The sequence below is a fragment of the Anopheles coluzzii genome, chromosome 2 (assembly GCF_943734685.1).
Source record: "Anopheles coluzzii chromosome 2, AcolN3, whole genome shotgun sequence".
Lineage (NCBI taxonomy): Eukaryota > Metazoa > Arthropoda > Insecta > Diptera > Culicidae > Anopheles > Anopheles coluzzii.
This window is the reverse complement of record NC_064670.1, coordinates 16,271,999-16,297,814: the sequence shown is the minus strand read 5'-3', so window position 1 is coordinate 16,297,814 and position 25,816 is coordinate 16,271,999. Positions and strand designations below refer to the sequence as shown.

Below are 25,816 nucleotides of genomic sequence, written 5' to 3'. Positions count from 1 at the left end.
GCGTACTTCTCCGGTGCCAGCAAGTGATTGCGCTGGGGGAACTCTTGAAATCGCTAACGCTAATGTTTAACAGATGGGCGAAATAAACACAAACACTTAACGAAAACAATATGTAGGCCGGAGAACAAGCAAAACAACCGGCAAAAGCCCCTGGTGTTTTGTTAAATGCGAGGCAACACAGGGATAAGAAGAAGAAGAAGAAGAAGAAGAAGAAGAAGAACAAGAAGAAGAAGAAGAAAACAAAACATACAAGTAAAAAGCAGCCGAAGAAGATCATTACACAGAACAACAACCCACACTTGCTTGTAAACAGTTGAAAAAAAAAACAACAACAACACATACACACAAATATCAGTAATTGAATAAAACAGTATCTAATATTTCGAAAAGCGTTCTTCTTTGCACTATCAAGATTTCGTTTCGCTCGTAAACGGATCAATTATTGTCTTGCGCTTACTAATGAAAGCAAATATCAACAAATAACAAGATATGAAACCATCCAACAAACGAATACTAACTTCAGACTGCGCTTAGCGTAGAGTGTTATGAGCTTTTGTGCCCCTTTGGCCAGAAACACGGACCATCGGACCATAGTTTGTAGGCATATGCCGTACGTGTGTGGAAGCATAACAGACACACGCGTGCAAGACAAATATGTATTATGTTTGTTCTCGTTTTGGTTATTGTGTTTTATTCTTTTAAACTTTGTTTTGTGCGAACTCGTTTTGCGCGAGAACGCGAAGGGCTCGTTTTTTTTCTTTTGTTCTTCGATCGCCTTGTACGCCGTGATTAACCTACTACATTTGCTGTGTTGTGCTGGTTTATTCAGTGTTGGTATGATTTTCGCATCATTTAGCAACGATTTTATCTTCCATTAAATGTGGTTTTACTATTAAATCTAAACTGATTGTGTTTTACCTACTCGGTTGAATGTTGTGTGGCTTTTATGTCGATGTGTGGAAAGTGTACCGTAATTATTTAGTGTTTTCAAATACTGCTTTTATCCCTGTTTATGTACGTGTATACGATGTTGTTTTGTTTTTGTCTGTGTTATTATTCCCCCCCTTCATTACCATTTTGATCTTGATGTACTTACCGAACCCTTTTAAAATGAGATGCAACAGTTGACTACTACCGCTTCTACTACTGCTACCACTACTACTACTGTATGAGTAAGCCAGCTACAATTGCCAGCTGTTACGAGTGGCGTGCGCATAAGAAGGTATGAAACGAATCCCATCCCGCGTCTGACATGATTTGTGTTCGATACACTGCCCCTGCAACGAAGCACACGAGTGATGAAGGATGTAGATGGCAACGCGCTTGTAGAGCAAATAAACAAAATGAGCCTAAGCTAGTGGGCGAGCAGGCACCGTACATTCAAACAAAATCATTACACACATTCTACAGGCTACACTTGCGTTTCGTCGTGTTAATAGGTTCATTCAATCTTCGTGCATCCTTCGTTGGAAAATACATTGATAACAGACAAGCGATAAGGGCGTTATCTGTAAAAAAAAGGACTGATCTTTTTGTTTATGCTTCTCTCCCTTTCGATCATCTAACGACGCACTTCTACCTACGTATACGTATATTAATGGCGTCTGTCTGAATAAACATTCACCAATAAATACCTCTTCACTGTCTCTGTTTCTCTCTCTGTTTCTCTCTCTCTCTCTCTCTCTCTCTCTCTCTCTTTCTTTTTCTCTCACTTCCTCGCTACTCTTCACTCCTTTTCTCTCTCCGTCTCTTCTGTTACTTTTCCCATTACATACATTGCGGCCAAAGGAAAATAAAAATCTTTTCTCTCTCTGTCTCTTGTGTCTTCTCTCGGGCTGTCCACATTTTTTTCTCGTTCCTCCTTCGTCACATCTATATTTTGTTTCGATTCGTCGTCGATAGCATCGTTTACTATCACTGCTACTAATACAACTACCAACACCAACTGTTTGACGCCTAAGACGCCAAAGCGCAACATTTGACAGCTGTCACTGTTCGGTACAGCCTTTGTGTTTGGCAACAAAACAGAATTTGAATCCTCACGACATGACCCGCGTACAGTGCGAAACATCATTAGTGTGTAGCAACAGAAATCTCTCTGTCTCTCTTTCTCTCTTTCTTCTTATCCCTTTCACTCTGTCTCTCTCTCTCTCTTCTCTATCAGTCTGTCGCTCATACGTGGTACATTCTGTCACAGCTCCTTTCTTTCTGTCTACCTCTCATCACACTGCTGTCTCGACGAGGTTTGTCCTTTCTCTCCTGTTTCTGTCTCTCTTTATTCACTGAATGATTCACCAAACTCAAACCCGTTTCGCAACAGCAAAAAACTGACAATCAAACAAACAACCACCAAACAAAAATCTACATTTTAAATTACAAAAAAAAAAAAAAAATACCACCAACCATCAAATTTGGGTAGTTTTTGGAATGTTTTTCGTGTGTCTTGTATATTGCAGGCTGCTCTCCTAAGAAACTGTTTTCATGCCAGCTGTGTGGCAAAGTGCTGTGCTCGAAAGCGTCGCTGAAGCGGCACATCGCCGACAAACATGCGGAAAGGCAGGAAGAGTATCGGTGCATCATATGCGAGCGCGTCTACTGTTCGCGCAACTCCTTGATGACGCATATCTACACCTACCACAAGTCCCGGCCCGGCGAGCTGGACATGAAGGATGTAAAGTTCTTCTAGAGCACGCTGGCCGCTCCTCCGTTCGACGTATCCCTCGCGCTCTCGCCCTTTGTGCTCTCGCCGGTATTACCAATACTACCTCCACCACCACCACCACCTCCGCCTTCTTCTCCACAGCAATAACACATACATGTATGTTCAAGTGTGTTGAACCGAGGGGTGCATAACATCATCCCGACTCCTATGTGTGTGTGTGTTGGTGTGGTTGCCTAACTTTCAGTGCAGCACACGCTGGTGGTGATGCGCTGTGTGTCCTTATACTACTGTTTTCCCTTGGCAACCCGCCCAGTTGGAGCCTGATGTTTTTTTCCCAGTGGAGCCTCTGTAACAATGATTTGACAGATGAAGGAGCGTTCTTGCGAGAGCACTGACAACTAGGAGGAGCACTAGACACATTAAAACACACAGCGAAACACAGCGACTACTCTCAGCCCTCTTGAGAATGAAAACAAACAAATCGCGAGATTGTGAAAATGAAAGTATCTTGCGTAGTGCTCCAGAGCGCTGTTTTACCAGAGAGTTAATAACACGCAACTAGCTCCGCTGCATTGACACGTCGAGAATTCTTAGTAGGCGAGATGTGTCAAACACATCCTGCCAAAAACAAGTACCTAGGCAATAAAATGCAAGTAATCAAATATGGTGGCGAGAAAGAAAAAGATAGAGAGAGGGAGAGAGAGAGAGAAAGAGAGATATTCGTCTGTACTATTTTCGTACAGTAGGGCAGCGTGCTATGCACGTGGTGTCACCTTACGACTACTCTTCTACTAGTATGCAGTGCGCAAATGTACGAAATTACGCTCGGTCGCTCGGAACGGAACGAACAATGCATAAGTGTGATGCCTGCGCTGAAAAGGATATTATAAGTAATGTTAGCATTTATCATTGCGGACCAAACACCAACCTGTACTCGTGGACAACTGAGCGGAGAAGCCGGCATTCTTAGCTCCATCAAACGTTGCAACGCTGAACGTTACACAGCGTTACACCTGCTTTTTGGTGTCCCGACGAGGAAGAACGAGAAGAATATAATTACTAATCGCTAACGCCTTGTGTACTAGGCAGATGTGTTAGAAGAAAAACAAAATTAAAAGGAGTCTATTGTGACAGGTTGCCCCCAGGATCGCAAGCAGTTAACGCCGGGCAGAAAACAAAGTCGGACCGTACAAACGAGCCTATACACACGTGTCTTTGTGTGTGTGTGTGTGTACGCAAGCGTGTCTCTAAGAAACTCATACGAATGCAAAAGAAAGACTTTATGTGTGTCTCTCTGTGTGTGTGAAAGGTTAGCGTTTTATGTTGTAATTTTATTTCTATCTCTTTCTCCGCTCTCCTTAGTTAGCTTCGAATGTACTATCTTACATTCCTTACAACTACTCTAACTCTAAACTCTATCGTATTGCCGAACTGCTGCTGTCCACTAGGAAGTAACACCAACTTCTCGCTCTGAGACCTTCTCTGAAACACTTAGGTTATGCTACAGACATCCATACACATACACACACAAACACACTTATGTATACACACTTAGTTCTCATTGCTCTGTTACTCTGTTGCTCCTTCTATAGTTATCTCTACTCACCCTTCACAATTCCTAGCTGCCCATGTTCCAACGCCTTTCGTAGCGAATGTTTGCCTCGTATTTAGTACTTTAGTCTCGTATCTAGAAAACAAATGGATACCAATTCAATCCATGTAGTGTGCGTTGGCGCAGCTACCAACACCCTACCTTAATGCAAATATGCATCCTCTTTCTTCAAACGTTAAACGCTCGTTACTTCTCACAATATGTTTACACTATTTGCAATTGTAGCAACTCATATAGACTGTATAGCAACTTACTTGTATCATTTAGATAGCGATAAACATGGTTCGCCACCTCCTCTTTCTCCGATCGACAGCTACAGAGAAGACTGTTAATTGGTGGAGAGGGTGTTTTTTTTTGATTCGTTAAACAACACAGAGCTTTTATTTACTTAGCTTCAATGATTCGGAAGTGTAGGCATATCTTTACCGCGCTAACGCCGTTGATCTCTCTTACCTCCCAATCTTTCCTTTTCTCTTGCTATCGCTCTCGCTTTCCCTCTTCTATCGCTTGCTTCTATGAAGCATTATTGCCCGTTGCAAAACATTGCTACGTTAACAACTTCACTTTCTATCGCCACCTTTATTTTCCTCAGTTTAGCAAAAGTGCATTGTGTTTCGTCCACCTGTATATCTGCCTCACTCCCTAATACGTACGTACGGTTTAAGTGAATAGTTAAAATATTCTTACGTGTTTGCCCTATCCATCACTACATTCGTTTAAGCGTAGAGCGTTACTTATAAACAGCAACTTGATGATATTTAATTTTCCATGACTGCTCAACGAGCATCTCGTGCATATCGTGTATGCTTACAAACTGCTGCCCTATCACCAGCCTGTGTCTTATCGTGTAACGTCTTCGTAGCTAATTAGTTTGTAGGTTAGAAACGGAAAGTAAGATAATTATTTAAAACTGCAATATTTCGAACAACTCACTCACGCGAGCAGCCAGCCCTCAGCCCGAAGAGTAAGTGTTGTTTTAGTATCATAGCTTTTTTATTATTTTAAGAGCTACGGCTTAACCTATTTTTATGTTTCCACCCATCTACCGCAAACTGCAGGAAGGTATGCTGGTGTCGCTTTATAACTCTTAATCTTCTTGTTAGGTAGAGAACCCGTTATCGTTCTTTGTTCGAGCATTCCAGTTGCAACTCCCTGTTGGTTGAAACTGTTTGTTTTCTTTTTTCTCTCAGTAGAGGACGTACTCTCACCTGTAATTAGAACCGTTTTAGCTTAATCAATTCCCACTTGTCCCCCACGGCGTGTAGTGTACTCTGTAGTGTGGTAGTAGTACTGGCTCGGCAGGCTCCTCTCGCAACGCTACTACTACTGCGCCATCTACTATCGCCTCTCAGTATCATACATTCTGCTGCTTTGCCCACTTCTGTCACTTTTCCCGTCACATTCCCTTCGGCTTCCTTATCTCTGCGTAATCTTTTCTCTCTACTGTCGTCACCGTTACTTAGCATATCATACACAGCACAATTTACAATAGCTAATACTGATAATAGTTATAGTTTGTGGTAACCCGTTAGTTGCCCAGCGCGGAGATGCCCTTTCCGCCCCAAAAACACTGCTGTACATATCTCTTCAGTTTTTAGCTCGTAAAAAAACAGTAACGATAACAAAGCAAGTAAAGACGAAAACAAATAAACTCAGCGATAGGACGAAGCAAATGAATACAAATGTGCACACCACAGAAACAAAGCAACACAAAACAACACACCACCCTCACAGAAAACAGAAAACAAAACAATGCCATATATAAATATACACCTATATTATTATACAATAGTTTTATAGTAGAGCGTACTGTTCGAAAATAAAAACCTTATAACATTTCCATCTATTCATGCTCCTCTCCCCCTTAGTTTGTTTTTTTTTTTTGCTCTTCCAAAGCATGTTTTCTAGTGCCAACGCGTTATTAGAATGTTAGAAAAACAAAAAAGCTACCGAAATGATCAAGTGCGCCGGTGTATTGTTCCGTCTGGATTTGTATCTGTACCTGAGGATCTCCCGTATGTAAGCGTGTTCAGAGTATGATTGCTTCTTTTGATCGATCTTTCGCCGTTTTCGTTCCATCTCGTGTACCAGCTTGCGACAGAATAGCTCAAGGATCTTTTTCCCCACTTACCAATTCAGCCTTAGTGGTTAAAAACTATCATCATATAGTGAATATGAGGAAGCAATCATAATGAGTGAATGAGAGAGAGAGAGAGAGAGAGAGAGAGAGAGAGAGAAAGAGAAAGAGAAAGAGAAAGAGAAAGAGAGAGAGACAATGATTGCTCCTAGTAGTATCCCTCAGAAGGTTCCTTTTGGTCTCTGCCGTCCATTGCGTCATTTGCGTCCTGTCCCAATCGCTCCTTCCATGAGCGATCCTGAGTCTTTGAGTAAGAATACACGTAGTGCAGGTGCTGCCAGACTCTCTGACCGATACTCCAACCACGACCATCGCCATCACTTCGTCGAACACTCGTAACATATCCCTCGGAACCCTTTCCGACTCGCCCTTTTTTTTTTTGCTCTCGTCCGACCTGCATGACACTTGCGCTTGTTGTTGCCGAATTCTAGCTACCATTTTTTGTTAATCTCACGAAGCATCCTCAATTAAACAAACAAGTATCACCTTTACATCGCTATGCTATGTTTATTGATGCTGCTGCTGCTGCTGATGATGATGATGTTGCTGTTGTTTGCTGAGAAATACGGTCGTGTCCGCAGTACTGACTGGCAACTTGATTGGCTTGCATGTTTTCATCGTTTAATTTGTGTTATTTTTTCGTTGCGTTCTTGTAGAAACCCGGCTGTTTAGTGTGTTTTGTTTTGTCTCTTCATGGACTTAAGATCAAGTGCACCAAATCAAATCACTAGAAGACGAAACGATGGCAATATCTCGTCTCGTTGCTGTTGTCGAACACTTACTGTGTTTGTTTAATAACTCGTTTGCTGAGTGTTTGTGTATGTGTATTTTTTTCTTCTTCTCTTTTTTTAATTTAGGGACAACAGTTCGTTTTTTTACATTTTTTTTTCATAGCGATTTTGTTCACAAACCATTCCTTAGTTGCAGCCGCACTCGCGTCGCCGCTACGCATGAATGATGTTTCTTCCCATCTCTATGTGTGTGTTGCTTGTCTTACTCTATGTGTATCTGTGTGTATTTGTGCGCGAATGTGTGTCTCCTACTCCCACTCACTGTATGTGTTTATATGTGTGTGTAAGTAATTTAGTACGTAAGTATATGTTTTTTGCATTTTTTTTTTCTTAATTGTTTACTAAAGTAAGTATGTTATTGATATTGTCCCACCTTCCCTTACATCTACCACAATTTTCATGGGTTTTTTAATTGCTATTTTCTCATCATTTTCTTACTAATATACTACAATAGATTAAACTCTTCCTTTTGTTTCCTTACCTTTGCATACAAAAGCGCTTACAGTGTGTTTTTATTTGGGCGGGAAGGGAGCCAATTCGGCTGTTTTGTTTGTTAAATGTGACGCTGAAAAGAATGTTGATGTTTTATTTACTGTTCCTATTCATATTGTGTTGTGTTTGGACGTGAAATTGATTGTTTTGTGGGTAACTCTGTATGTTGCACAGCATTTTTACTAAAAATTGTTTTCGTGCTGCTCTTTTTCATTACATTGTTTAACTGCTTTTTTGAAAGAACCAAGCCCCCCGCCATATTGTTCATTTTATACGATGCAGCTAAATCAATGTGACATTTTTTTTGTTTTGATAAAAAAAATTAGATTTATTACTATAAACATAACTACAGGGAAAGTAATATAATTGCAATGTATAGTATGCATGTGGAAATACAGCCTCTCGTTGTTTGGGCACGCATGTGCAATTTAGTTATTGCATCGTGATTTCGACCGTTAACGCTCCGCGGTCATGTTGGAACGCTTCTTCTCTGCATAGTGTGCGTCGGAGCATACTAGAAATTAGTACCTAGTGTAAAACAGTGTTATGAAAGCCCTATGTTTACAGCATTATCATTTGCATTATTTGATACGAGTTTAGTTTTGGGTTACATTTCTCTTTCTAATGCTAATAACTTGCGTTTGGAGTCGTTCCATCATTGCAATGGCGGCACAACAGTTCAGTATATAGTTAGATGAACTCGATTGGCATTGCTTCACGAGCACCCACCATTAGCTGGTTGCTGACAGCAAATTGATTATTAGCGCTATACAATTTTGTTTTGTTTAATTATTTTAACTCTCCCTTCCCGCCCGTTTTCTTCTTCTACAATACCGCGTACTACTACTACCATCTATTACGTTAATATTTAGCGCCATTATCTTTGAACTGAATAGTGTGCAATGCTGCTGTTCCCCTTCATTGCGGCAGGCAACGGCAGGTGGCGATTTATGGTTTACTGTGTTTATGTTGCGGCCCGTTCGTTTTGCTTGCCACACACACACAACCCAACCTATATCACTTTTTTTTTATTATTGCCGCTGCTGCTGCTAATCAGTTCAAACTTTTTTACCAACTCCCGTTTTCTATAAACCTCTAGCTCTATTTATTTATATTATATAATATCTACGCCTATATAATACTGTATTGACTTCCATAACTTGTACTCAACTATCTCTCTATATTACTACTATCTCTCTCTCTCTCTCTGTCTCTCACTTGTTGAATTTACACTGTAAAAGTGAATGCAATTTAACTGCCAACACACTCGAATCTCCTCGTAGAGCGGCCGCCCCATGCGGGGGCTACACCAGTTCAAGGGAAACGCTAACACACTCTTCCTTTTTCTCTTCTTTCCCCCTTTTTCTTCTCATCATCTTGCGTCCCCATGCGGTTGTGTGCTTTGCTGCCCTGTCCGTGTCTACCACCAGGCCCAGGAGGCGGCGTCGGCGGCGGTAGTGGTGGAAGCGGTAGCGGCGGCCAAGGATCACCGTCCGGATCGGCCGGATCGCCGGCGCAGCTGATGCCGTTGCGCATGCCACCGCCGACGAGCGGCGGCATTAACGAGCCCCAGGAGTGTCCGTACTGTCGGCGCACCTTCTCCTGCTACTACTCGCTCAAGCGCCACTTCCAGGACAAGCACGAGCAGTCGGACACGCTGTACGTGTGCGAGTTCTGCCATCGGCGGTACCGGACGAAAAACTCGCTCACCACGCACAAGAGCCTGCAGCACCGGGGGTCGAGCGGCATGCTCAAGCGGCTGCTCAAAACGTCCGCCATCAAGACGGTGCTGTCCGGCAATGGGAGCAACGTCGGGGCCGGCCTGCACCACGGTGCCCATCCGCATGCCGCCCATCCGCATCTGTTCGATTTTGCGGCCGAGCTGGGGCAACCGCCACCGGGCATCCAGTAAACGGGGGGAATTCAGTGAAACCTCGGACGACGGATCTACTTCTGAGCCAGAGCCTTCCCCGTACACTCACCCATCGGCGCACCGTTACAAAGCGCACGTTCCCACAACAGTGTGTGGTTACTACTCGCTCGCTGTTGAAAGGCCAACAAATCCAAAACAACGGCAAAAGGGGTTTGAAACGGCGGCACCATCAACGGCATCACTCCCTCCGAGACAACCTTGACCCAGCATCGATTCAGCCGACTGTTTTTTTTTTTAGGAAACAATTCTCATATCACGGGCGAGATTGTGGAACGACGATTCCGTTTTCATAAACTTAAGTTCATGCCATATCAAAACGCGTCCAAAGCGCATATCAGAACGTTTAGCCGAGCAGAAGGATATTGTCCTCCCTAGTCGTTGGCCCAGCAAGCGCACGCTTAGTAAGCAATCATCATGATGCGAGTGAACTAGTTTTACATATCCCCTTTTCCAGTATTGTGATCCCTTTTCTGGCAAATTCTACGGAAAAAAGAAGGTTTTAACACGTCACCTCATCTATCGCACACACACACACACACACCGTGTAAGGCAGCAAGGTGCAATAGTTGTTTCGAGTGTTTCGAGAGTGTACACGCAAAACAGAGCGAAAAAGGTCGAAACGATTCATTTTATTGTGTAATTTTACATATCGCGGCAGAGAGGTCGGCAGGTTGGAACAAAGACATATTCCAAATGTGTGTGTGTGTGTGTGTGTGTGTGTGTGGTAATATAAGTGTGCCATAGCCAGTGCGGGAAGAGGTACATGGGAAAGATCTACGTTTTCCTATTTCCCCTCCTTTTCTAACATGAGCCCAGTGATTGCTTTATAGGATTTGTTTTGCCTTTAACGGGGCACTATTTATGCAAACATAAACGGTCGATTCAGTTCGGTAATTCGGCAGGCCGTGAAAAGACGGTCGTTTGCGCAGAACTTAATTACCGATTAAAGCGAAACGTGTTTGTGTATACAGTAGTGAGGGCCAGTAGTAATTCATATCAATTATTTTACCCGTTTAGTTCGTAAAAAAGCCCTAGCAATAGAGCACTCGTGCAATAAATGGAAAAGCAAGAGCAAAAAAGGTAACGTTTAGACAGGTTTTAGGTTACTTCTTCATGTACACACACTTAACCCCCGGGGGGGGTGCGTTGTGATTTTAACATGTATGTGGTACAGATAAGAGCAACTTTCAGTGGAGCGACACGAAAGAGCTCCTGCTGCAAGTTCCAGTTTTAAGTTATGGCACACATATCATATCGCAATGATTTGAGGAATTTAAAGCAAACGGGACGGTTTTAATGTGATCTTTCCGTTTTCCGTGTTGTGATGCATACGCAGAATCAACCACATGGGCAGCAGTGTGTGGTATACCGTGTGCTGTCCTTTAGTAATGCCTAACTCTATTATTACGCGTACACATTTTCGATTCCAAATCGTGGCTGGGATTTTAGATATTTGTGTAGGTTTCCTTCTACTCTCCCGTAGTGTTTACGCGGATCCAGGTTGTTTCGTGGCCAAATGACAAACGGATGACGGTTGTCGATGAGGGAAGCTAAGAAGCGAAGGAACGGAGGCACAGCAGGATGTGGGTTCGAATGTGCGCAGAGGTCGTCGTGCTCCTCGTATGCTTAAGGGAGATCAAGACAAACACGTGAAAACGAAAAACTGTGATTTTATGAGAAAAAAAAAATGTAATGGAAAAACACAAAATTTAATTATTTAAAAATGGTTTATTTTTGCTAAACTCTAAAAACTCTTTGGAAGAAACAACGGAAAACTCTCGAGACACAAGAAAGTTCCACAATAATGGAACACGAACAGCAAAGAACATCTCCCGGTGGCCGAAAAACTGGAAACTTCTTAGCAAAATGAAAGATATAAAGCAAGCAAACAAACAAACAAACAAAAACACTACAATGTACAATACTATGGCAGAGAGACAGGAAGGGGCAGGAGAACAAGAGAACATATTATTAAACAAATTTTCAAAAGAACTGACTAGAGAAACCCCCCCAAAAGAAGCAGCAGCTTCTCTGCCCGAGCAGGCAGAGCCTTCACTTAGTCACGTGAAAACACTAGCAAAATGAGTAAACCGTAGTAGAAAGAAGAACACGGTCGGAAGGAACAGCACAAATACAAAATTAGGACAAACGTGTGTGGGCTGCCCGACTATTTGCGGCTGCCCCCCGATGGTATTCATATATTTACATTTCTTCCATCTACAAACAGCACTGTCTCTCCTTAGCAAACGATGTTTTAGTCAAAGAAAAATGGAAAAAAAAGAAATGGAGCAATGAGTCACGCAACACAAGATTAAAATCATTATTAAAAACAGAAAGAAAGCAGATTATTTGTAATGTATGTAGGATATAGTTAAGGAATTAGCATTTTTAATAAAACAACACAGCCAACACACGAACGTACAAACCAGAAACATTTAACATACACACACGCGCGCGTGCATACACATTGTCGATGTAAGAGAAGGAGTACGTCGGATGAGTTAATAGAACAGCTGGCCCAACACAGTGGCCATTTCATTCTACCGGTTTATGAAGTGATCCTAATTGTAAAAGCGAGATGTTAATAGGACCAGTGCACAATTTATACGACAGGGATTTGAATCACAACAACACAGTAACTACTACTGCTACGGCCACTAGTACTACTACTAATACACCTACCTGCTACTGCAAAGCCAGATAAGTAAGTGTACTCTGTTTTCGTCGATTGATGTTAGCAACTCTATAGCTAGTGAATTTGGCATTTTGTGACTGGGGCCGCAAGACGAGATTGAATCAGCAGCACTACTGTGAAACGTGCGTTGTACATATTTACTAAGACTACTAAGGAGTTTAACTTATCGTATAATCCAAGGGAAGCGAAACCACAGTGTGTTGAGTAATGATGCAAAGAGAGTGCATAACTAAAGCAAAACAATACAAAACAAACACACACGTATATATATGCATAGAAAAACCTCAGACAAAAACAAACACACCATGGCGAAGATGATGGTCATCCATCCCTCCCCCATCCAAACGCACAGTAGGAGAATGAGGTGTGTGTATGAATTTAAATATATTCCGTATACCAGACCTGCGGGTGTCACAAATTATTGCAATCGGAAAGAATGATCTACAAGATCTGTTACACATTTAGGTAATAATTGTCAAATTTTTTAAAAATACTGTCTTTGAAAATATCATCAAAACAAGAAAACGACAAAAAAACAACAACATATCTCTATGCTCAACGGAAAACAAATGAAACAGGACGAAAGGAAGGGAATAAACTCAGAAAAGAAAAGAAAACCAAACAAAAAAGAGGTGAAAATGTGCACAACTGAAAAGCTCCAAACGGGGAATGGAAAAGGAGTTATGCAGAATGCATAACTTTAGGCGTGTACAGTGAAGCGTTTGCTGTTCGAGCAACGGCGGGTGATGGAAGGTGAAGAACCAAAAATGAAAAAAAAAAAGAAAATGTGGAAAGGAGAGTACTAGTTCACAGTATTAAGAGACTTGTGTCAAAATGTGTTTTATAACTCTAAATGTACGAATTATTAACTATTCAAAAGAGAAGGTGAAGATGACATTGTATAGCGACTGGGTGTGAGATATCGGAGTAAAGCCTCAGAGTAAAAACACTTGTAAAATGTTCGAATTTATTAACTTGAAACCACGTAGCACAAGGTATAAATGAAGCAGAGAGACAATTAAAAAAGAGAGAAAGAAAGAGAGAGATTATAGAGAGAGAGAAGAGAGAGAAATATATCAGACAGCTCAAATGGTAAAACACAGGGCAGGAAGATGCTCTAAGTGTATGTTCACAACCGATAGGAAACAAGAAGGGTATCAAAAATAGAAGAAATTACACACGCAAAAAAAAACACTCAAAAATAAATGCATAACAAATTAATAGCGTCAAAACTTTTACCACAAAAGTGATTCTGCGGCAAGCAAATACTCAGTTCAAACGCAATCTTTAAACCTCACTAAACAAGAGGCGCAGTCTTTGTTGAAATGATTCAGTAAGAACACTAAAGAGGATAATTTATAAATTATTTGTTTCAAAAAAAAAAGCTGCGTGGTTTTGTTTGCCTCCTATTTAGGACAGCAATGTGAAGTTGTGAAATGAATAGTGAACATTTGGTTTTATTGAAACTTGTAATTGATCTGTGTTTTTGTTGCACAGAAAAGAATTAAAAAACAAACATTTTTAATTATTATTTTCCACCTCTTTCTTTATTGTTTCAAAAATGCTTTTTAACAACAAAATCAGAAACAGTCAAAATTTTACAATATTGTCAACCTAATTCAATGAAGTTTCAAGATTTACTACAGAATTTAAAACATGCTTTGATAGTTTTTGCAATCATTATACTTTAACATACAAAAACACACAAAAATGATCAAAAGTTCAACAATTTCATTTCATGGCTTTGCATTTTCTGCATCCCCTAAATAGTGCATTGAAAATTTAAAAATTAAGTAAACATTTCATTACATATCGACATTTCTTGTAATTTGTTTTTGTTTGAAAAACTGAAAGCCATTGTTCCTTATTAGAAAGCGCTCGATTTTTGGGGTGCGTGCGTGTAGTCACAAAGCAAAAAACGACCATCAGCACACACACACCGGCACCAGACTGTCAACTTTTACATTCCCTTCTGTCTGTCCGTGTGTGTCTGTGTGTGCGTGTGCACAGAAAATGCATTTATCGCCCCAGAAGAGCAAAAGTCAAGCTAAGGTAATGCGTCTAGTCAAGAGTGCGTTTCTTCCAAATTTCCAATACAGACGGTTAGGAGGATGTGTCGTGGGTAGAATAATTTAAACAAAAGAGCAACAACAAAAAAAATGCCGCTCAAAGGTATGATTTTATGTTTTTCTTCTCTTTTTTCATTCATCCATCCCAGTGGTGCGATGACAAATCAAGAAGCAATCAAAATCAGGGAATATATAGTGTGTGTTCGCTCTTGTACGGAAGGGTTGACAGTTAGCACTTTGGTTGTTTTGCTTAGTTGTGTCGTGTAGTGGCACAAATAAATAGACAAGTTCCAGTGAACCATACAAATAGTCAATATACATACACATAATAATACATAACAACACTCCCGGAACACACATCACTAGTCACATCAAGAAGCGCAAATTTAACTACATTTTAAAACCATAAACTTAATAAAACCGATCAGCGCAGGATAAGGAGATCGAAGGCATCGACAAGCAGCTAGTATGGCATCTCAAGTATACGCCCAAATATAACTAACCGTGTGTGTATGTGTGTGTGTGGGATGAAGCCTCATTAGGACAAATACAAATAAGGGAAAATAGTAAACATCAATTCACATATATCACAGTGCTCTGGTAAAACATTCACAAAGAATCAAAGACACATAGAAGCGAATATATGATACGATCCCGCTGGTGGACATATCCTTCCTATCAAATCTTACAGTATGGCAGCTAATCTGGCAAACAGACACAAACATTATCTGGTTGGGTTTGCCGCTTCCGAGCGCATTTGTTGCACTGGTGTACATACTTGGACGCGCGTCGTTCCATTGCAATTATCCGTAAAAATAAAATTCAAATAAAAACTACACAAAAAGTACAATTCGGACGCGCGCCGATCTGGTCGCTCAGGGATAGCAAACAAAAACAAATGGTCAACTGTTCAAAGTGTTTTAAAAAATGGCGTCGAAAGCAAAAGAAACCAACAAAATTAAACCTCCCGGCCAGTTGTGTTGGAAAAGTATGCTTAAACGGTGAGGGTTTTGAGTTTTTGCAAGCAACGTTTTAGCTCGATCAATCATAGCATCGCTCAGCAAATGGTAGGGAAGTAAACAAAAAAACAAACAGTTCAAATGCAACCAAGCTGCCTTTTAACAGAGTACAACCAAGAGCAAAACACGAAAGAGGAAAACAGAGAGAGAGAGAGAGATGAAGATGACGATGCTGATGGTGGTGGTGAGTGCGTTGTGAAACTGAAAACAAAATGCAATATTGGATCATTTTCAAGATTTACGAACAATACAACAATGGCAGAAGAGAGAATGAATTCAAAGGACAGGAACCAATGGAACCAAGCACAGAGCAACAGTAATAGCAAACATAAATAGCAAAACCCAACAAAATCTTAATGAAAAACAAGAACGAAATACCTCAATGAGCTCTAAGCAGTACTACTAATGCTAATTAAACTACAGTCATGAAAACCGAACGATGGATACAGAATAGAAGAAAAAGAAAGTATAAGAATGGCACAATAATACTATTCTCTCGGAACAAACAGTAAAGGTAAAGAGGTTCAAATGCAATATGCAAGGTAACGTTTTGTTGTTTGCAAAAGAAAGCAAAAGCTAATGCAACCATACAATCCCCTTTCCATTGATGGGCGCAATTTATGAGAAAGATGAATTGAAAAAAAACAATACATAAGTAACATAATCATTACTCACACACACACACATACATCCATACAAAAACAAAATGTAAATGAGCTGAGATTGTACAAGAAGGTATGAGAAGTAGTAGCAGCAGCAGCACACGGAATACAGAGTTCTCTCTTTGTGTGCCAAGGAAAAATATATTCTGTCAATATATTTATATCTAGCACGCGCGAGAAGTCGCGCGGTATATGTGAAAATATACGAGATCGAGTTTAAAAAAAAGGCAACCTTACTAATTAAAGCCCACATGCCCGCGGTACACGGGCAGAAGAATACTTACGTTTAGGGTACTTCTCTAGCTAGGGATTGGTGATGAGCAATAAGCAAGTGGAGGAACCAGCAAGCGAGGCACTGATAAGATGGGCGGTGGTGAAGAAGATGGAGCAAAAAGGTACGATCTTCATTCTCTCTATTAACGAAGCAAACAAAACACTACCCCCTACCCCTGTACACTGTACACACGTGCAACGGTACCGTGGGATGAATGGAAAGTGCTTGTGGAAAGCATTTTCCCTCCTTTCTTCGTTGATCATATCCGTAGATGTGTTTTCTGCATCAAATTTAGTATGTAAGGTTCAAAGTGCGGTAATGAGAGGGAAAACACACACACACATACAAACGCGAAAGCGAAGACAGTGGACAGTGAATTGAAAATAATAGCATCATCATTTACATCACAACTGTACGGGGGGAATGCGTTGATCCCGGGTACACACGAGGAGTTAGTTGAACTACTTCCGGGTGGAAACTGGGCAAGAGAGAAGGGCCAACAACGCCTTTCCGAATACTATGAGCCGCTCTGTCTGGAGCAGAGTATACACTACTATACAAAGGCACCTTTCAAACTCGCCAGCACTTGCGAGGTTCCGCCAGCGAAGAGGAATTAAGGCAATATAAAAAAAGAAAATAACACGAAAGAAGGCATCAAAACACGATAAACAAACAGACAAACAAAGGAAGGAAGAAAAAGGAGAGAAAAAAAACAATGAATTTGAGTCAAAGACATCTTTTGTTGTCCTTTGCTTCGGTAATGATATTCATACATTTTCACGATTAACTATAATAAACTCAAAACTAAGAAAATGTACAACGTCTAAGAAAGTGTGTGTTTTTTTATTGCTGTTTTTGTTCCAGTTGCATGTATCCGAAACTAAGATTTAAGCTTCCTTTTTACGGCTTTGCTATTTACGACGCTATTCATTCAGGGGTCAGGATCAGTTACAGGGTAGAAATGGGTTAAATATTGCTTAATCCAGAACTGGCACGATTGCATCATTTGCTGTATTTCTGAAGGTCAATAAATCAGGTTTGTGGATCAGTTCCACGATCGTTATGGGATCAGAAACAGTTCCAGGTCGTCTAGCATTGGTTCGGGTTCAGTTCTAGCAACGGTAAATGATCAGAATGAGTTCAGGGTTGGGAGTTCAGGACATCAGCCCGTGGCCGGTATGAGTTGTGAACCAGTTACAACACCTGTATTGGTTCGGGAATGTTTCCCAGAATAGGTATGTGGGCAGGATCAGTTTAGCCTCGGTATTGGTTCTGGATCTTTTCCAGGATCTGTATGAGTTTCGGATTAGTTTCAAGAGCAAAGTTGATTAAAGATCGGAATTGCAGTATGTTTCGGGTATGAGTTCAGGTCCAGAACCAAAGCAGGTATCAAATAAGATCCTGGTATGGCAACAGGATCAATTAAGGGGTCAATATAAGCTTTGGCTTTAATTCCTCAACCAGAACGCGTTTGGGAGCAATATTTTTTGACTATCACTGTGCCATTTTAAGTAGAACATAGAAGCCTTCAAAGATGCCAGCGTCATTGACACGTTAAACAGTAGCTTACAGCACACTACATTTCCAATGCTGTTGCTTGAATACTGGTAGGTTTTGTTGCTTGCTCCTCTCATTTAATGTTTGCACTTGTTTCTCCATGCTACACGTATTTCGTATTTCACACTTCCTACGTAGGAAGTAGGTTTGGCATCGCTTTCTCACCATTCGTCCACATCGTAGACAATGGAAGAAAGCAATCTCAACCCCAAACCAGAGGATGCTTACCATTACTCCACCAGCGTACAGATACCAAATGATTGACAGATCCGCTACATTGAACGATCGTACACCAAACATCTCCCGCTTGTAGGAAGATGTATGAATACTTTTGTTACGATAATGCTGATCGAACAGACCCGACTCACGGAACGCACCAATGTAGAACGGGAACAGTTCGCGTATTATGGATTTGTTAAGAAAGTAGTATATCAGATAGTATTTAAATAGTACGGTATCAGCAACGCGTAGGTTTCGCTTGTACGCCTGCCCCGCCGCAGGATTGATGTCGCGCATGTTCTCCATCAACAACGTGGTTATTTGCTTATCGTCTCGACTAGCGAACAAAAAGCACATATTATCCCGTTCATCGTCATATTCACCATCGGTGTGAAAGTCAAAATAAGCGGCCCAGCTGGACCCGGATGGGAAAATACAATTATTTCGGATCTCGTCCATCGTGTTAATCTCAGGCGAATAGCGCGTGTACGTGAGGTACGAGATGATCAACGACTGGTACGAGTACACAATCACAATTGCAAGCAGACAGTAGTTGGTGATGATTTGGTTTTCGAACCAACCGCCGTACTTTCGGGTCGGTCCACCCAGAATGCACATGATCATCTCGAGAGCGTTCTCAACGATGTTCCACCGGCTCAGCACCTTGCCGAATAGGGAGAGCACCATTGCTAGCAAAAAGATCAGAACAAACAGCGTGATCCAGGTGTAGTAGTCGAACGGATCGATCAGCACCGTGATGATCGGTTTTGGTTTGCTGCGTGGTACCATAACGCTCAGGAAGGTACTGCCGAGGGCAACAGTCTTGTCGGTGGTGGGAAATGGCACTCCCATGTTTACTACCCCATAGTCGACACTGGCGTCATAAAGCGAAGATATTTCGTAGGACGCGTTACGCTGCTGGCATATTGTTTCCGCTAGGTAGCGTTCAAAAGTCGCCACTTCTTCGTTGCCCTCCGGCAGAGCTATGTGGAGCTTTCGACCGTGAAGATCTTTCAGATCATCCGTGACCTGTATGTTAGCTGGATCGAGTTGGATCGTACGATTGGTGAAGAAGTTCTTGTGCTGTATCTGGATCGTGGTACGGTTGTACACGATGAAGTATGCCTTGTCCAGTATACAGGACATGCCACTGTTGATTTGATCCATAAACACATTGCCTTCCTCCAGATTCGGGTGAAATATGAAATACCGGCTGCCGTAATACAGCGGCCTTGCTGGCTAGTGGGGTAATGGAAATGGTGCATTAGTTGATGGAGTTGAAAGCGGACCGATTAGACGTAACGCACCCTCATACGCTCATATCCGCTAACCATAATTACGGCACAGCGATTATTTTCGTACGTCCAGTAGGTCAAACCACTGGGCTCAGTCGAAATAATCCACGGTGGTCCATTTAGCTGCAAGATCCCGGTTAAGATGTCCTCCGACAGTTGATCAGAGTTGTAGTTAAGGATGTAGAACTTTTTGTACCTCCACGGTGGACACCACTGTGATTGAAGCTCCACAAACGCTTTCAAGATGAAGCTTATATTAGATTCGAGAGGGTTAAGCAAAGGAAAGGTATCAAATGCATTTCCATCAGGTGCCAGGATGGCGAGGTAAGTGAAAACAGCCACTACAATTGCTTGAGACATGACCATAGGACAACTTTGTTGGCGTTACTGTCGGCACTAGCCTGACTTAAACAAAGCACGGGACCGAACTATGTTGGAGAAAATATTTCATTTAGGCTAAAGTAAAATTATACCAAGTGCAGTCCATTACGATAGTCCTGCAACATTTATGATAGCTGTTCAAATTTTCATAGATTTAACTTCATTAAAAAGGATATCATAATCTGAATTTATTTCATTCATAAGCAATCCAAACCACTCGAATTTGAAATAATGTAGCATCATTCATTGTAGTTCGGCTGAGAATGTATCGCTCTTGTTTTTCTATTCTTTTGCAGGAATTATTCAGCACATACTGTACACATACATACATTGGTAGACATTCCTTTTAAAAAATCAAATAATTTTTGCTTGTTTTTTCGTGTATCGATTTTTACACACTTCACATTTTAAATATAAATCATTTGATAATGATGAACGTGAACAATTCGTGTTAAGATTTATCCAATAAGTTGATTACTTAGTTAAGGTGTATACAGGGGTATCCAAGAGTTCCCATAGCTGTGGGACACTTTATTGACTCTTTCTTGAGTGAAATGAACTTAATGTAATAGGAATTGCACTCTATAGCACCCGTGTTGAACAAATCGAATAGGAATTTTCAATGAGCCTGTCCAAATAGCATGCCATGGAGTTCAATTTCCATCATATCCAGTTCACTTCTTATAAGAAAGAGTCAAGGAAGTGTCCCACAACTATGAGAACTCCTGGAAAATCCTGTTATTTGTGAGATATGACAATTATAATTACAAGTGTCGTTTGGGATAGTTTAGAACCTTGCGACATTGAAAACTATGATGGATCTTTGTTGAACTTGGGTTGAATTAAACATCAAATATGAAAAAAAGACTAATTAAACTCAAGTTTTCTTCAAACGAGATTTTGAGCTTAATCATGATCTGATCTTGTTTAAAGCTGTAGCATTTTTTAAAGTTGGGTTTATTTGAAATAAATCTTGTCTAAAGTATAATGTATAATGTATGAAATATGATCATGGTCGAGGTTTGAGTTTATAATTTTGCTAAAAATGTCAAAACAGTCAAAGAAAAACGCATGTTTCCCGTAATTGGTTTAAGTCATATTAAAGCTTTTTAGTTTCTTTTTCATGAACTTTGATTGTCCATGGCACTTTTGAAAGAATGTTATCCATCGCTTTCTCACCATTCGTCCACATCGTAGACAATGGAAGAAAGCAATCTCAACCCCAAACCAGAGAATGCTTACCATTACTCCACCAGCGTACAGATACCAAATGATTGACAGATCCGACACGTTAAACGATCGTACACCAAACATCTCCCGCTTGTAGGAAGATGTATGGATACTTTTGTTACGATAATGCTGATCAAACAGACCCGACTCACGGAACGCAGCGATGTAGAATGGGAACAGCTCGCGTATTATGGATTTGTTGAAAAAGTAGTATATCAGATAGTATTTGAATAGTATGGTATCAGCAACGCGTAGGTTTCGCTTGTACGCCTGCTCAGCCGCAGGATCGATGTCGCGCGTATTCTCCACCAACAACGTGGTGATGTGTGGATCATCACGGCTGAGCAACACAAAGCACATATTATCCCGTTCATCATCATATTCGCCATATACATCAAAATCATAGTGATGGGCCCATTCGGATCCGAATGGGAAAATACAACTACTGCGTATCTCGTCCTCTGTGTTGATTTCGGGCGAGTAGCGCGTGTACGTGAGGTACGAGATGATCAACGACTGATACGACGAGACAATTACAATTGCAAGCAGACAGTAGTTGGTGATGATTTGGTTTTCGAACCAACCGCCATACTGTCGGGTCGGTCCACCCAGTATGCACATGATCATCTCGAGCGCGTTCTCAATGATGTTCCACTGGCTCAGCACCTTGCCGAATAGGGATAGCACCAATGCTAGCAAAAAGATCAGAACAAACAGCGTGATCCAGATGTAGTAGTCGAACGGATCGATCAGCACCGCGATGATCGGTTTTGGCTTGCTGTGTGGTACCATAACGCTCACGAAGGTACTGCCGAGGGCAACAGTCTTGTCGGTACCAAGCAATGGTATCCCTATGTGTACGACCCCATAGTCGAGGAGGGTGCTGTTAATCGATTGTAGCTCATATGTTGCATTACGCTGCTGGCATATCGTTTCCGCTAGGTAGAGGTCAAAGGTCACCACGTCTTCATTGCCCTCAGGCAGGGATATGTGGAGCTTTCGACCGTGAAGATCTTTCAGATCATCCGGTACGCGTATGTTAGCTGGATCGAGCTGTATTGTACGATTGGTGAAAAAGTTCTTGTGCTGTATCTGGATCGTGGTGTAGTCATACAACAGGTAGTACGCCCTGTCCAGTATGCACGATATGCCACTGTGAAGCTGCTCCAGGAACACGTTACCCTCCTCCAGATTGGGATGAAATATTAAATACCGGCTACCCAGATACACTGGCTTAAGTACTGGCTGTGAATTAGTACGTGTTTAAGTTAAGCAAACAGACAATATTGCAGGTCTAGGTAATGTTACGTACAGTTATTCTTTCATACCCACTAAACATAATCACCGCACAGCGGTTATGCTCGTATGTCCAGTAGTGGAATGCGCTCGCTTCGTTGAAAATAAGCCTTGGGGGCTCATTTAGCTTCAGGATAGCGGTGAAGATGTCCTCGGCCAGTGGATGAGAGTTGTAGTTGAGGAAGTAGAACTTTTTATACTTCCACGGTGGACACCACTGTGATTGTAGCTCCACAAACGCTTTCATGATGAAGCTTATATTGGATTCGAGAGGGGTAACCAAAGGAAAAGCATCAAATGCATTTCCATCAGGTACCAGGATGGCGAAGTAAGTGAAAACAGTCACTAAAATTGACTGAGACATGGCGAATGAACAATGTTTCTGGCTCAACTGTTAGTAGTAGTAGCCTAACCATACAAAGCACATGCATGGTCCTTGCAGATACCATACACATTCGTGGTCGATAAATCGTACATAGTGGTGAATTTAATCAATAATTCAAATAGATATTGCGATACAAATATTACTAAAAGCACATAAATTGCTTAAAAGCACAGCCCAAAGCAATCGAAAGCACAGCCGTGAGATGCTTTCAACTACGTGTTAGCAATGTTACATCACCCAGTAAGCGACACATTTAATGCATCAACCGGCAATGGAAATTGAGCAACCTTCATCGCATTATTTTTGTCCCTATCCGTGTGCTTATCATTCCAGGTGCGCTATGAGTTCTATTGCAAAACCCAATACTGATATCGTATTTCGACCGTAACCTGTACCCTATTGCTGTATATTGCATACTTTTAGGCTTTCAGGGGAGAATACTTTTAAAACATTACATTGCATACTGCAAGGCGCGCAAAGGCATTCCCAAAGTAAGTTGATTTATGGTGGGCTAATCCAGTGCAATTTGACATTTCCGTAGTCACGGCTCCGGAGTCGGTTCCGCAGCCACGGCTCCCGAGCCGGCTTCTCACTGCAGTACACTGTCTATCGTTGCCATCGAAAAAGGCTCCGGAGCCGTTGGTGCGGAGCCTGCTCCATAATCGTTGAGCAAAGCCGTCAGTTAGCGGTATTATTACGATTACGATCCATAGATTGTAATAAATGCTCCATAATTGAATCTTGATCTTGAACGTCGCGCGCCAAGGTGTGTTTATTAAGGAGGTGAATTGTTAGCGCGTTTTCCGGGCGCCATCATTGAGTATTGTTATGTCAAATCCCATACAATTTTCTATACCCCCCTCCAGCCCTCCCCGATTTTAATACCGGAGCCCCCAGTATTGTTATGTCAAGTCGTGAAATGTCAATTTGCTCTGAAGCACTTCACCTCCTAATATCCATACACCTTGGTCGCGCGCGACAAAAAATAGCCCCAAACTTTCACTTCCAAATTTCACTCCGCGTAGATCAAAGTAGCTCATTTGACTCAGTCAACCAACTTGTTTTATATTTGAAAACACAAAAAAATAAGTTACAATGTGTTCAAATCTATTTTTTCCGTTTGGCATTAATCTGGCTCGTAAACAAACTTGATAATTCTATTATTTCCGATGAAGCAAAAATGTCGCGCGAGACGAGTAGCTCTGTTTGCAAAATTGGGCTACTGTTTGTCGCGCGAGACGTTTTCGCTCTATGTTTATTTGAACGATAACAAAAACGAATTCAAAGTAAAGGGTTCGACACCCTTGCTATAAAGTCGACGAAACTGACTGCACGTGAAGCTGTATATTATTTCTAAGTTACATATGAATCCAAGGCAAATGTTCAATATCTATATTTCAATCGAGCAATTAAAGGCTAAATTGTTCTGATTGATTATAATTTTTACGTTAATTCAGCTACATTCCGCTAAACAGCTGCATCATACACTGAAGCTAGTTTGAAACTTTCGACCCATTACCTTAAACACAATGACATTTCCACATTTGTTTACCAACACATGGATGTCATCACAAGCTGGGTTTGTTTACCTCCGCATAGCAGCGGTTTTCGGTTTCGGTCAGTTCATACATCCGCATCCGTTTTATTGCACGTAATTCCCCGAGCGCTGCCTTCGTCGTTATCCCTCCGCCCGTTCGACAGCTCAGCACAAGATGAGCACTGTTCCGAACACGACGGAAGGCAATAGGTGCATCATTTGCTTGCAGTGTGCAACGACAATGGTGCCGCTGGACACGAAAGTCGACATCGCCGGTGTTCCGATTAGCTGTGAAACCATGTACTGCAACTTTACTGGACTGCAGGTGAGCATTGCAAGGTGTGTGTGTGTATCAAGCATGGACGCTTCCTTCAAACTCTTGGAACTCTTTCAGTACGATCCAACCACACTTACGGAGGAGCATTTGGCCCTGAAGCTCTGTTTGGCGTGCCTGTCTCAGCTCAACTCGTGCTACCTCTTTCAAAAGCAAGCGATCGACAATTTTTACGAATGCTTCGTACGATCGTACGAGAAGCTTACGATCGAGGTGCAAACATCCTCTTACGCTGTGATCGAGCAATCGAACAAGCTGGCCGAAATTTGTCCCGACTTTGAGGACGAAGATGTTGGGCCAAGCGGGGACGAGAAGGAGGAATATGACGATAATGCTACAGCAAACCATCCCACGCCTTCACCGACTAAACTGGAAGCTGAGATGGAGAAGGTGGAGGAAGAACATTTTGAACCCATTGCCGAACAGAGGCACGCGTCAGAAGAATCGCAACGCGAACAAACTGTACCGAAGACTGAACCCCAGCAAGAGCAACCAAGCATCATCTGCAAGGAATGCGCCAGCCTGACCGAACAGCCCATTTCCTTCCGCAAACACTTTGTGCGCGCTCACTGCACGGTGGGGGCGCACGGGCAGCATCAGTGTACGCTGTGCGGTCGGTGCTTCCAAACCAGGGGCTCCTTCCATCGGCACATACGCGTGCACACGGGCACGAAGCAGTACGCGTGCCAGTACTGTGCCAAATCGTTCCACTATCTGCACCATCTGCAGGTGCACGAGCGTACGCACACGAACGAACGGCCGTTCGCGTGCGGCCAATGCGCGAAAACGTTCACCACCAACGATCGGCTGCAGGTGCACGGGCGGACGCACCAGCTAGCGCTGCCGTACGAGTGTGAGCACTGTCGCAAGCGGTTCAAAACTCGCCCCTACCTTCACCGGCACAAGCAGATCAAGCACGACCGGCCGGCGGAAGCGTTCCGACTCTGCCGGTGTGAGCAGTGCGGCCTGCCGTTTGCATCACAGTCCGGCCTTACCTATCACATGCAGTCGGCGCATCCGACGCGTCCAAACGAGGGGACAGGTGTGGCGGCATCGCTGACCTGTGATGGACGCGCCGGACGGCACGGAGAACCCAGCCAACACCGGTGTGATGTGTGCGGGGCACAGTTTAAGCAAAAAATTACCCTAACCCGTCACAGGCTCCGGTAAGTGGTAGCGGCGAGAGGAGCGGGATACTTGTGAGCGATACATCTCTCTTTCCACGTTTTACCCATT

The 25,816-nt window shown here is 42.2% G+C and overlaps 2 protein-coding genes across 3 annotated transcripts in view; both read left to right on the top strand.

The window, feature by feature from the left end:
- LOC120949071 (broad-complex core protein) overlaps positions 1 to 11,534 on the top strand; it is a 116,636-nt gene extending 105,102 nt beyond the window's left edge. The window contains exons 9-10 of one of the 2 annotated variants that reach the window (XR_007452095.1): positions 2,457 to 3,971; positions 9,125 to 9,213. Coding sequence is in view for 1 of the 2 variants with exons in the window: in XM_049607102.1 (XP_049463059.1) it covers positions 9,125 to 9,606 (482 nt within the window). In the remaining variant the exon portion in view is untranslated. Of the gene's footprint in view, positions 1 to 2,456; positions 3,972 to 9,124 lie in introns of both variants that reach the window. The other variant, XM_049607102.1, reaches the window with a different exon arrangement.
- A 12,545-nt stretch (positions 11,535 to 24,079) lies between these two features.
- Positions 24,080 to 25,816, top strand: part of LOC120961026 (zinc finger protein 120-like) — a 2,296-nt gene continuing 559 nt past the window's right edge. The window contains exons 1-2 of the mRNA XM_040384584.2: positions 24,080 to 24,571; positions 24,641 to 25,746. Coding sequence (XP_040240518.2) covers positions 24,422 to 24,571; positions 24,641 to 25,746 — 1,256 coding nt within the window. The 5' untranslated portion in view covers positions 24,080 to 24,421. The remainder of the gene's footprint in view (positions 24,572 to 24,640; positions 25,747 to 25,816) is intronic.